General features: G+C 46.3%; 1 protein-coding gene across 3 annotated transcripts in view; it reads left to right on the forward strand.

The window, feature by feature from the left end:
* CLMN (calmin) overlaps positions 1-13232 on the forward strand; it is a 188018-nt gene that overhangs the window by 155056 nt on the left and 19730 nt on the right. For all 3 annotated transcript variants that reach the window (XM_082275361.1, XM_082275362.1, XM_082275363.1), the window contains exons 4-6: positions 525-608; positions 9306-9398; positions 13021-13211. In XM_082275361.1, the coding sequence (XP_082131487.1) occupies positions 525-608; positions 9306-9398; positions 13021-13211 (368 nt within the window). The remainder of the gene's footprint in view (positions 1-524; positions 609-9305; positions 9399-13020; positions 13212-13232) is intronic.

The following is a 13232-nucleotide window of genomic DNA, read 5'->3' on the forward strand; positions in this document are numbered from 1 at the left end:
TTTCAATGGGATAATACAGTATATAGAAACAGAGAAAAAAAGAAATAAGACAGAGTAGTCCATCGCGTGTGTCAGATTTTGCTTGGTTTTGTTTTTCTTTTTTTTTTTTTTTTTTTTTTTACATGTTTTGTATTTTTTTTTTATTTCATTTTTTTTTTTTCTTGTTAGTTTTTTTTTTTTTTTTTTTGTCTGTTGATAGATCTATGTTTGTCCCAAGCATGTTTAAATCCTTACAGTTGACCAGTGCCGGAACAAGGTCATCTGGAGCATGCCAAATTGTGTTAATTTTTAATTTTTTTTTAACATGTTTTTTTTTTATTTTTGTTTTGTTTTTTTGGAGTTTTTATTGTGTTTTTTTTTTTTTTTTTGTTAAAAAACATGATTCTCATTTTATCAAGAATCGTGCAGCTCTATTTTACTTTATCCATCCAATGTGACTCCTGGAAGAGTTATGGTAAAATTTGAATATGCCTTGCACTGCGGTTTCAGCTGTCCAATAACATCATTCCTGTCTGCATTTTTAGCTCCATGAATACAAATCATCAACTCATCGCATATTCCGGCTGAATAACATCGCCAAGGCGCTCAAGTTTCTGGAAGACAGCAATGTAAGTGTCCTTACCTGTCTACTCACCTGAGCAGTGTGTTTTCCTGTCTACTCACCTGAGCAGTGTCCTTACCTGTCTACTCACCTGAGCAGTGCGTTTTCCTGTCTTGGAATCTGCACGGAGCTGGGGCTCATTTTAGCGCTCTGTGTGTCTCAGGACCAGGGAGGAGGATGACAACAATGTAGCAGTTAGGGAAAACCGCTCTTCCAGTGTGTATATGTGTAAGCGGGACACATATATATATATATATATATATATATATATATATATATATATATATATATATATATATATATATACAGGTGAATCTCATAAAATTAGAATATCATCAAAAAGTTAATATATTTCAAAAATTCAATTGAAAAAGTGAAACAACTATATTTTATATAGAAGTGTTACACACAGGGTGATATATTTCAAGCATTTCTTTCTTTTAATTTTGATGATTATGGCTTTCAGCAAGTGACACCCCAAAATTCAGTATATCAGAAGATTAGAATATTGCTTAAGACCAATAAAAAAAAAAAAAGGATTTTTAATACAGAAATTTTGTCTTAGTGAAAAGTCTGTCCATATACAGTATAGGATGCTCAATTCTTGGTCGGAGCTTCTTTTGCATGAATTACTGCATCAATGCGGCGTGGCATGGAGGTGATCAGCCTGCGGCACTGCTGAGGTGTTATGGAAGCTCAGGTTGCTTTGGTAGCGGCCTTCAGCTCGTTGGGTCTGGTGTCCCTCATATTCCTCTTGCCAATACTCCCCAGATTCTCCATGGGATTTAGGTCAGGGGAGTGTGCTGGCCAATCAAGCACAGTGATCCCATGATCATGTGACCAGGTATTGGTAGATTTGGCAGTGTGGGCGGTGCCAAGTCCTGCTGGAAAATGAAATCAGCATCTCCATAAAGCTGGTCAGCAGAGAGAAGCATGAAGAGCTCTAGAATTTCCTGCTAGAGGGCTGCGCTGACTTTGGACTTGATAAAACAAAGTAGACCAACACCAGCAGATGACATGGCTCCCTAAATCATCCTAGGCCGGTGACCCAGAAAGAACTGGACAGCCAGGCAGACAGCATTTCCAGGAGGAGTTCAAGAAGGGCAGCCTCTATTTCTCTATCGTCCATCAACAGACGCAGCCTCATCTCCTTGAGCTGAGTGGGTTATGCTGCCACCTGCAGGAGTAGTCTAGGCAGTACGTTAGTACAAAACTTTTAACATGTACATGCCCACAGGGCTGTCCCTCCAGGCGTAAACCCCCACTTGTATGGGGCGTAAACCCCCACTGCCACAGCCCAGCACATCAGTTTGTTTCTGCCTAGAGAAGAAGTAGGACCTAGGTTTTCTGCTGGGACTCCGGTCTCAGTTTTTTTATTCTTTTCAAAATATTTTCTTTTTATTTCTCTTTACTCACTTGCTAGCTAGTGTTCAGGGAAGAATTTTCCTGGTGATCTACAAAGAACGATGCCAGCTGGGGCTTTGCACTGGATAATCTAGATCCTTATGGTCCCCCCAGTATGCCTACGAGCATGAGCAGGTTAAAGTCCCGCACTAGGCCTAGCCACAACGGTACCCCTATTTCCGGCTGGGGACGAGACTGCGAGCCGATCCTTTGCTGGGACGCGACGACCTGGAATGCCCTGAGTCGCAGAGTACCCATTGGCTGGCAGCACCCCCACTTTGGAAGCAGTCTGTCCTGAGCGGAGCCCACCCGGTCTATGGTATGGTGAGTAAATGTGCCCCCCATTGCCCCTGCTGGCCTTGGGGGAATGTGGGCCCTCTCCTGGGGATAATGGGATTTGTGCCTCCCAAAAGATCCCCCTGGTCTGTGTGTCCTACCCTCCCTTCTTCCCTGTCCCTGCGGTGGCTGTGTGTCTGGAGCGCCTAGCTCCAGACATGGTACCTTGGTGACATGATACCTTTGGCTTGCTGGTCCCTGTTGCAGTTCCTGAGGCCTTCATGTGTCGCTCCCTGGCCGCATGGTTTGCCGCGGGCACCGCCATCTTAACTGTGGGCAATGTGAAATTTTTCCCATAGACTTGTATGGGGCAGCCATTTTCCCTGCAACTTCCTATTGATCTGTATGGGCATCCATCTTTGTGTTTCCCTTGTGAAATGCTGAGCAGCGTGACTTTCCTCAGGCGACATCACTTCCTGTGCATTTGTTGCCTGTTGCTGGCCAAGGTCACTTCCTGTCTTTCTCTCCATGCTGCTGGAAGAATCAGGAGGATGGTTTGTCTGAGGTGGTACAGTACTTGGGGTCCCTGCAGACATATCCCTGCACCTTCTGGTGTCAGTTTAGTTTAAAGGGGTTCCCTGCAGACCGCTGCGATCGGTGGTGGGTACCACGATCGGCGCTCTTAAAGCGACAGTACTCCGGTTTTTGCATATTGCAATATGGAGTCCCAAACTGTGAAATCCCCCTCAGACCCACTCTGTGCGACTCCCAGACAGTCCGAATCCCAGTCGCTGGCTGCGATTTCAGCAGCCCTGGAAAGCCTGGCGACTAAAGTTGATTTAGTCATGAAAAAGGTTGATAGCCCAAAACGGCCGCTGCCTTCTCCATCTATGGAGATGTGCTCTGATTCAGAGGCTGATGTGGTCGCCCCGGACGCCCCCCTACCGGAGGGGTCACTGTCCTTGCAGTCAGATATTGAAGAGGAACTGTTTTCAGCTACAGCGCAGGAATGCGCCTTAGTGGAAGCCCTGATTATTTCAGTACGGGATACTTTAAAATTGGCTGATGAGCCCACGATGGCAGGGACGCGGGAGGCTTTTGTCTCCCTGAAGTCTCCGAAAGCTTTCCCTTGTCCCGACACTTTTCACGATATTGTGAATGACCAATGGCGGCGCGTTAAGCACGTGTTAGTGATGCCAAAACGCTTTTAACGCCGGTACCCTTTTGCTGAAAAGGTCTCCAACCATTGGACGGTGCCACCTAAAGTGGACCATCCTGTCTCCAGATTAAACAAATATACCCTTGTGCCTGTGGAGGATTCCCTGGTCTTTATGGATCAGGTGGACAGGCGGGTGGAATCCCTGTCCCACAATCTTCACGTGCTGGCGGGTTCCATTTTGAAACCAGTTTTTGTGTCTGTGTTAGTCTCACAGATGGTGACGGAATAGATTAGGGGTTTGTGGGAGTCTTTGGACCCCGAGACTGTCCCTCCGGAACAGCTGGAACTGTTGGACCACGTGATCCGGGCTCTGGTGTTCCTGTGTCATGCGTCAATGGATGCAGCTCCCCTGGTGGCCAGGGTCTCGGCCGTGGCCATTGTTTTAAGGTGCATGATTTGGCTGAAGAGCTGGTCGGCTGACCAAGCTTCTAAGAAAGCCCTAGCTGATCTCCCCTTTCTGGGAGAACGGTTGTTTGGCGACTCATTGGATGAGTTGATCAAGGGCCTGACTGGTGGGAAGAGTACTCTTCTTCCTCAATCCTCCAAAGGTAAGACTCCTCGTACTAAGCGGGGTCCCTCCTTTTCTGCTCACAAATGTTTTTTCGTGCCTTCGGGGCGCAAGAAAAATGTAAGCCGTTCAGAACTTCTGGAGGAGCTAAGAAGCCTTGGGGCAAGTCCAAGGCTGGTTAGTCCAGTGCTGCTGACAAGTCCTCTTCAGCATGAAGGGGCGCCCGCACCCGTCTCAGGGGTGGGGGGACGTCTGTGCTTCTTTCAGGAACTCTGAACTTCCTTCATTCAGGACGAATGGGTTCGCAAACTGATTTGCTCCGGGTACAAGATTGAATTCTGGTCCCGGGGACAGGTTTTTTTCAGTCAAATCAGGGGGATTTTCTGGCTTCATTCGATCTCAAAGATGCGTATGTCCACGTTCCTATATTCCAGGGACATCAGCGATTCCTTCGCTTTGCGGTGGCAGAGGATTACTTTTAATTTGTGGCATTACCCTTTGGTCTCGCCTCGGCTTCCAGAGTTTTTACCAAGGTCCTAGCCCCTGTGCTGGCCTTGTTGCGTCAACGAGGTATCTCTATTGTGGGATATCTGGATGATCTCCTGTTGTGAGCAGTCTCCCATTTGGATCTGCTGGACAATGTCTCTATCACCCTTCAGACCCTTCAAGAATTCGGATGGATGTTCAATTTCAACAAATCTACCCTGACACCGTCCGTGCGGGTCACTTATCTGGGGCTGATCCTAGACTCTGCTCTGGCGAGGGTCTTCCTTCCCTTGGACAAGCTTCAGAAGCTGCAAAGGGCGGTTCGGTTGCTGATGGAGACCGATCAGTCCTCATTGCAGGTTTGCATGAGGGCCCTGGGTCTCATGGTTTGGACCTTCGAACCTTTTCTTAGTCTCACACGAGACAGTTGCAGAAAGAGATTCTGTCAAAATGGAACAGAGATCCTTGGTCATTGGACCTGAAGATTCGGTTTAGCCATCTCACAAATTCGGCTCTCTCTTGGTGGCTCCAGTCACCTGTCCTGTGCCAAGGCAAGTCCTTCCTGCCAGTGTTTTGGATGGTGGTCACCACGGATGCCAGCCTGTCAGGCTGGGGTGGAATGCTGGGGAAGCTCTGTGCCCAGGAGACTTGGACGATGGAAGAGTCTTCCTTTCTGATCAATATTCTGGAGCTGAGAGCGATCAAGCTCTGCCTGTTTCACTGGACGGGTTAGCTACGCGGCTCTCCGGTTCAGGTTCAGTCAGACAATGCCACGGCTGTGGCTTACATCAATCATCAAGGGGGCACCAGGAGCTCTCTGGCGGCCAAGGAAGTGGCCGAGATTCTAGTGTGGGCGGAACACAATGTTCCGGCTCTCTCTGCAGTCCACATCCCGGGTGTGAAGAATTGGCAGGTGGATTACCTGAGTCGTCAGGTGTTGGATTAAGGGGAATGGTCCCTTCAGACAGAGGTGTTTCATCTCCTGTGTGCCCGGTAGGAGACTGCGGAGGTGGATCTGTTTGCGTCTCGCCTCAACAGGAAAGTTCAGAGGTTTGTGGCCAGGTCTCGGGATCCTCTGGCTGACGCCACAGAAGCTCTGGTGGTTCCTTAGAGCCGGTATCGCCTGCTCTATGCCTTCCCTCCGCTCGTTCTCCTGCCGAGGTTTCTTCGCGGGGTGGCAATGGAAGGCATTCCGGTCATTCTGGTGGCTTCAGACTGTCCTCGGCAGTTTTGGTACGCAGAACTGGTAAAAATGGTCGTGGATCCTCCATGGCATCTTCCTCTGTGGGAAGGTCTGCTATCTCAAGGACGGATCTTCCATCCTGCTTTACAGTCGCTGGCTTTAACGGCTTGGCTGTTTTAAAGCAAGGTGTTAAGGGATAGAGGTCTCTCTGATTCGGTGATTCCTACCCTTTTGAAGGCCATGAAGTTGACCTCTAGGAAGATCTATTGCACGTGAAAATCGTACATTTCATGGTGTGATTTGCTGCAGGTGCACCCTCGCTTGTTCTCTATAGCTAGGGTTTTGGCCTTTTTACAGAAAGGGGTTGAGCAGCGTTGGGCACTATCAAGGGCCAAGTGTCAGCCTTGGCTATTTATTTCCAACGTCCATTGGCTACTAATAGCTTGATTCACACTTTCATTCAGGGGGTGCATCATCTGGCTCCTCCGCAGAGATCCCCATTACCGCCGTGGGATCTTAATCTGGTTTTGTCTGTTCTCCAAAAGCCTCCTTTTGAGAATATTAGGGAGATTTCTCTGCTTTCTTTGTCCCAGAAGGTTGCCTTCCTAGTGGCTATCACTTCTGCTCGCAGAGTCTCTGAGTTGGCGGCGCTGTCCTGTCGTTTGCCTTTGTTCGCCTTATTTGGTGGTCCACAGGGGATAAAGTGGTTCTCCGACCTAATCCATCTTTTCCTCCTAAGGTGGTGTTGGATTTTTTCCTGAATAAAGAGATTGTGTTGCCTTGCTTATGTCTAAACATCCCAAAAAAGTTACCTTGCATTCTCTGGATGTGATTCAGGCGATAAGGGTTTATCTGATGGTTACTGAGTCCTTCAGGAAGTCTGACTCTTTTTGTTTGGCTGCGTCCGCTGCTACCATTTTGAGATGGATCAGGCAGGTGGATTGAATAGGGTAACTACGCCAGCCCTGATGCAGCAGGAAACAGGGGCGTAGTAAAGTGAGGGACCATGTGCCGCATGTTGGTCATTCCCCATACGGGGGTATCGATCTGCGGTTGTGAGAAACATTTGGAGTATGCGCTGCATGTTTCCTTCTACCGGAGGAAGTGCCTATGATTCAGCCCTGTGCCTTCTGCCTGGCTATTTGTTTGACAGGTGTATATTTCATTGTGGTTCTCTTACTTTGATTACCTGATATTTTCCTAACCGGCCATAAGCAGTGCGTGCTCCTTTAGTTGCCTCAGCAGGTCATCCCTCGTGATTACTAATCATTCTTTACTGTGTGGTTACCCTCCTGGTGCCCTTTGGTTGACCCCAGCGACACCTCCATATGGAATGTGTATTCCAAACAGCCCCGGAAGAAGTCTGAACATCAGGCAAAACATGTAGAGCAATTGGATATATCAGTCTATTCCCTTGGGGAAGTTGTAATTGTACTGTGGAGGACGCTCTGCGTTGCTAGCACCTTTGGGTGCTTTGACTGCAGCATATAGCGCCCTCATTTATGCTTACTGTTACCCCACTGTAACTTTGTTCTCTCTTGTTGTATTATATGTCCCAAGTGGCGAGGTTTTCTCCTATACCGGACCACCTGTATTTTTTGATCAACTGTCTCCGCCCCCTTTGGTCGGTTGACGTACTGTTCTCTGTTTTTATGCTTACCAACAATAAAGTGTTGTTTTTTATGTACGGTGCCTTGAAAGTCCATTTTTTCCCCCTTTTTTCCTTATTCAGGATCAGGCAGATGGTTGTTCCGGCTTATTCAATCAAGGGTCAGGTTCCTCCTTTCCTTTTCCTGTGAAGGTGCATTCTACTTGAGCTCTAAGTGCCTCTTGAGCTTTTCGCCATCAGGCCTCTGTTGTACACATTTGTATGGCAGCGACTTGGTCGTCTGTGCACACCTTTACAAAATTTTACAACGTGGATTTGTTGGCATCTTCGGATGCCTCTTTTGGCCGAAAAGGTTTTGCATGCTGCTGTTCCATAAGAGAAATAAGAGAATGTTTTTTTGTTATTCTCTTAGGGGTCTTTTTACCTGGGTGAGCTCCTGTTTGGTTGAGCTCCATGTTGCCCGGTTGGCTAGGTTTAGCTTCTTGGAGTTGATGTTACTGTCTGGTTGCGTTTTTCCCACCCCTCATGCCTATAATGCTTTGGGACGTTCCACTCCGCTCATGGAGATGAGGCTGCGTCTGTCGATGGATGATAAGATAAGAAAATACGATTTTTGTAAGATCTTACCGTAAAATCTTTTACTCTGATGTCCATCGACAGCCGCAGCACCCGCCCCTCTGAATGGGGATGGTTCTTTGTCTTCACTGCTTGCAACCTAACTGATGTGCTGGGCTGTGGCAGTGGGGGTTATGCCTGGAGGGACAGCCCCGTGGGTGTGTACATGTTAAAAGTTTTGTACTAGCGTACTGCCTAGACTACTCCTGCAGCTGGCAACATAACCCACTCAGCTCATGGAGATGAGGCTGCGTCTGTGGATGGACATCAGAGAAAAAGTGTGCTCTAGTGACAGCTGTCAGTCCGGTATGCAGCATGCGGATTAATTGCTCATTGACTAAATGCTTTTCTGACCGGCTCTCCTCCGGACGCGTGCGCGGAGCTTTAATCGGATTTCTGAGATTTAATTTGGAATGATTTCTAAGCCGGCTGGGTTGTCGGACTCCAGATTATAGAAACACAATCAGTGTGCTGTGAAAATTAAAATGTTCCAGCTGTAGAGGATGTAGAGGGTGTCTGTATCGGGTCGATGAGTCCCGGACTGTAAAAAACACAAGGAAGGAAATGAACAGAATGACCTACAAATACAACTTTTAGTATTTGGTCTCTTACCTTGTTCTCTGGGTACTCCAATGTGCAGCAAATTCACCACCCAATGAGGGCTTCCCACCTGCTGTGCCCTTTATGAGGGGTTCCCACCATCCCTGTACTGGGCTCTTGGGTCTGTACAGCTGTTGTGCCCATTATGGGGGGTTCCCGCCATCCCTGTGCTGAGTTCCTGGGTCTGTACACCTGCTGTTCCCATTTGTGAGGGGTTCCCACCATCCCTGTGCAGAGTTCCTGGGTCTGTACACCTGCTGTGCCCATTATGAGGGGTTCTCACCATCCCCGTGCTGAGTTCCCAGATCTGTACACCTGCTGTGCCCATTATGAGGGGTTTCCACCATCCCTGTGCTGAGTTCTGGGGTCTGTACACCTGCTGTGCCAATTATGGGGAGTTCCCGCCATCCCTGGGCTGAGTTCCTGGGTCTGTACACCTGCTGTGCCCATTATGAGGGGTTCCCACCATCCCTGTGCTGAGTTCTTGGGTCTGTACACCTGCTGTTCCCATTTGTGAGGGGTTCCCACCATCCCTGTGCAGAGTTCCTGGGTCTGTACACCTGCTGTGCCCATTTTGAGTGGTTCCCACCATCCCTGTGCTGGATTTTAATTCACTTTCTATTATAAAGAATATATCTGGGGGAACTAATATACAAAGGTGAATGGGAACACCCAAAACTTCCAGGTGTGCAGTAACAGAATTACAGTTGGGAAATCTCATGGTTGGAAGTATCCAAGACATAGAAGAAGACAGGATCTGTATCTCTGTAGATTTTATTAATGTTAGTCCGTGTGTCTTTCCAGGTGAAGTTGGTCAGTATAGACGCCGCCGAAATAGCTGATGGAAACCCCTCGCTGGTTCTCGGTTTGATCTGGAACATCATCCTCTTCTTGCAGGTAGGTCATGGCTGAGGGGATGGCTGATGAAGGAGAATTGATGCCACCAATGTGGCTTTTATCACAGCTGGCATTGAATGTGGCGTCCTTCCATCCGGGTAACCGGCTCTGCCATGAGATGGAATGATTATACTAAAAGCAAAAAGAGTGCCAAACCAAATAATGAACAAGTCCCAAATGCTATAAAGAGTAACTGCACTTTTGTTTAGAAAAAAATCCTTAGTGTGAGCAATGTATATTGCAGGTATTTGTAGCAGATTCCTACCTTTTTGTTGCTCCTGAAGAAATATCTGTTTCTCCACGACCTGTACAGACTGATTCTGAATGGGGGGGTCTGGTTCATTATAATCACCGGGTGCACTCTCAGTGTTCTGATGAGTGGCAGTGTCTGCATCCCCTTGGAAGTATTTTGGCCTCATGCACACAGGACCTTTGTAAAGCTGCTTCTAGGGGTGTCAGGTGTTTTTTTTTTTTTCCACAGCTTAGCTACTTCTGGACCGGAAGATTTTCCCCTTAATCACCAGGCCATTTTTTTGCGGTTCGGCACTGCCTTATTTTAACAGACAATTGCGCGGTCGTGCGACGCTGTACCCAAATAAAATTGATGTCGTTTTTTTTTCCCCACTAATAGAGCTTTCTTTTGGTGATATTTGGAGATTTTTATTTTTTACGCTATAAACAAAAAAAAAAAAAGCAACAATTCTGAAAAAAAAACAATATTTTTCACATTCTCAACATTCTTCCCCCAAAAAATTTTTAAAATCAAATTTTTTCACTATTTTAGGCCAATTTGTATTCTGCTACATATTTTTGGTAAAAAAAAAATCCCAATAAGTGTATTTTGATTGGTTTGCACAAAAGTTATCGCGTCTACAAACTAAGGGAAAGATTTATGTCATTTTTTTATTTATATATTTTTTACTAGTAATGGCGGCGATCAGCGATTTTTAGCGGGACTGCGACATCGGACCCCTAACTGACATTTTTGACCCTTTTTTTTGGGGGGGGGGGGGGGGGCAATGACATTACTACAGTAATCAGTGCTAAAAATATGCACTGTTACTGCAATATTGACACTGGCAGGGAAGGGGTTAACCCAGGGGTGATCAAAGGGTTAAATCTGAGCCTAGAGGGTGCTTTCTAACTGTGAGGGGGATGGGCTTGTGGAATCAACACAGAGACCTGTGCTCCCAAATAGGAGGCTCACAGGAGCTCTGCATTGATTCCTGAGAGAGCAACGGTCTGCTGTGTTTACAACAGCAGACCGTCATTTTCTCTCTCTACGGGGAGCGATAGCAGGTGCCCGGCGGCAATCGAGGCCGCTGGCCCCGTGGATCGGCTTAACTGCTGGTAAATGGGCACACGCGTGCCCCCAGGATCGCTCCAGCGAACCGCTGTATGGATACGGCGATTTGTGTGAACTTGCCGACCTGCCGCCGTATATAGGTGGCGGCTGGTCGGCAAGTGGTAAAAATGCCCCCCCCCCCCCCATAGTATTCTAGGTGTCCATGCACACAAAAACCCCGGGACCAGTGAGTTCTGGAGCAGCAGCGTTACACCTGTAAAAACGCTTGATGCAACTAAACGCTGCATACGGCATTAAGCCGAGTTACGCATTTTTATCCTGTAGTAATTCGATTTGAAAGTGGAAAATAGGGGAAGAGAAACGCTGCTTAATGCTAACCCAGCTAAACACGCAATAAAGGGGTTGTAAAGGTTCACATATTTTTTTTATAATATAATATTTTATAAAAATAACAAACATGTTATACTTACCTGCTCTGTGTAATGGTTTTGCACAGAGCAGCCCCAATTCTCCTCTTCCGGGATGCCCCGCTAGCGCTCCTGGCTCCTCCTCTTTATCGGGTGCCCCCATGGAGAGCCGCTTTCCATGGGGGCACCCGTGCAGGCGCGCTCCCGGGTCCCGCTGCTGCGTCCGTTGACACAGACTACAGGACTCGGCCCCGCCCCCGCTCCCGTGTCACTGGATATGATTGACAGCAGCAGGAGCCAATGGCTCCTGCTGCTAGCAATCTATTTAATTAGGATGGAGACAGCGGCTGGAGCCGCTGTGCTCGTGCACATCGCTGGATCGGAACGGGCTCAGGTAAGAAAAAAGGAGGGGGGGGCTCTGGGGGGAGCTGCAGCAAAGAAGGTTTTTCACCTCATTGCATAGAATGCATTAAAGTAAAAACCATGAGAATTTGCAATCCCTTTAACGCCATTGCAAAACACTTCTAAAAGTGCGTTTTTATAGGCACCCTTTTCTGGCGTCGGTACTGGCTTTGCAGCTCGTTTTTTAAAACATTCTGTGTGCATGAGGACTTTAACCCTTGGGTAGTATCTCACCAAAACAGGATTTCTATTGCAGAGGATGCCAAAAAATATGACTTGAAGTGCAGGCTTCTGGGTAAATTAGTGAGCCAATCACACAAGCAGGAAACGGCATTTCTGGAGGTGAAGCACCTGGCACATTGCTTTGGTTTGTGGCCGTGGCATGTATACACCCCCAACTGTTGTCTTCGGACCAAAGCAGAAATGATTGAGAGAGGGCAGTAAAAATCAGCTCAACTATAGGGTTTTACTGCCCCTTAACCGCCAGTGTGAACAAGCCCGGGAAATCTACCCACACAACCCACCTCACCCAATCCACTCTATGCTCTGCCACCCCCTCCTTCCAGCTTGCAATGGTGACATGCCCACCACAACAGCTCATGTGACAAGTATATTGCTTTTGCCAGCAAAGAATGGGGGGGGGGGGGGGGGGGGATGGAAGGACCCCTCTGCCGATGGAGTGGGGCCTGGGTCTAGTACTGCCTGTAATGGCCAATGGGGGTTAGCAACAACTATTATAATTAGATCCCTAAATACATTTATTTTTTTTTGTTTATTGTAATTTTATTATTTATTTTATTTTATTTCATTATTTTATTCACTTTGTATTTTGTTTTTATATTTTATTAGTTTTTTATTTTATTGTATTTTATTTGTCTTTCATTATTTTATTCACTTTGTATTTTGTTTTTATATTTTATTATTTTTTTATTTTATTGTATTTTATTTGTCTTTCATTATTTTATTCATTTGTAATTTGTTTTTATGTTTTTTTTTATTTGATTGTATTTTATTTATTTTATTTGTCTTTCATTATTTTATTCATTTATTTAACTTACAGAGAAGCCATTAAAGTGCCTTGTACAGTAATTGGGGGATTTGTCAATTCTTTATTCAGAAAGGAGAAATTTGCTCCACAGAAACACGTAGACCATCTCCCTGAATACATTTATTTTATTTTGTTTTGTTTTATTTTTATATTTTATTTATTTTATTGTATTTTTATTATTTATTTTTCATTATTTTATTCATTTGTATTTTGTTTTTATATTTTATTTATTTTTTATTTTATTGTATTTTAGTTATTTTATTTGTCTTTCATTATTTTATTCATTTATTTAACTTACAGAGAAGCCATTAAAGTGCCTTGTACAGTAATTGGGGGATTTGTCGATTCCTTATTCAGAAAGGAGAATTCGCTCCACAGAAACGCGTAGACCATCTCACGCCGTTATCAGTTTTGCGCAGCAATGTTTGTGATTTCTGTATTCTCTCTCTCCGCTCACAGATTAAAGAACTCACAGGAAACCTGAACAGAATGTCGTCCTCTTCCAGTCTGTCTTCCCTGCCCAGCGGGAGCGAGTCGGACGCGTCTCACCCCAGCACGCCCAGCACGGAGAAAAGTCTGTCGGTTTCAATTAAGGATCAGCGGAAGGCCATCAAAGCTCTGCTCAGCTGGGTTCAGCAGAGGACAAGAAAGTAAGAACGGTCGGCCCTCTC

Source organism: Pelophylax lessonae (assembly GCF_965119305.1).
Source record: "Pelophylax lessonae genome assembly, chromosome: 13".
Lineage (NCBI taxonomy): Eukaryota > Metazoa > Chordata > Amphibia > Anura > Ranidae > Pelophylax > Pelophylax lessonae.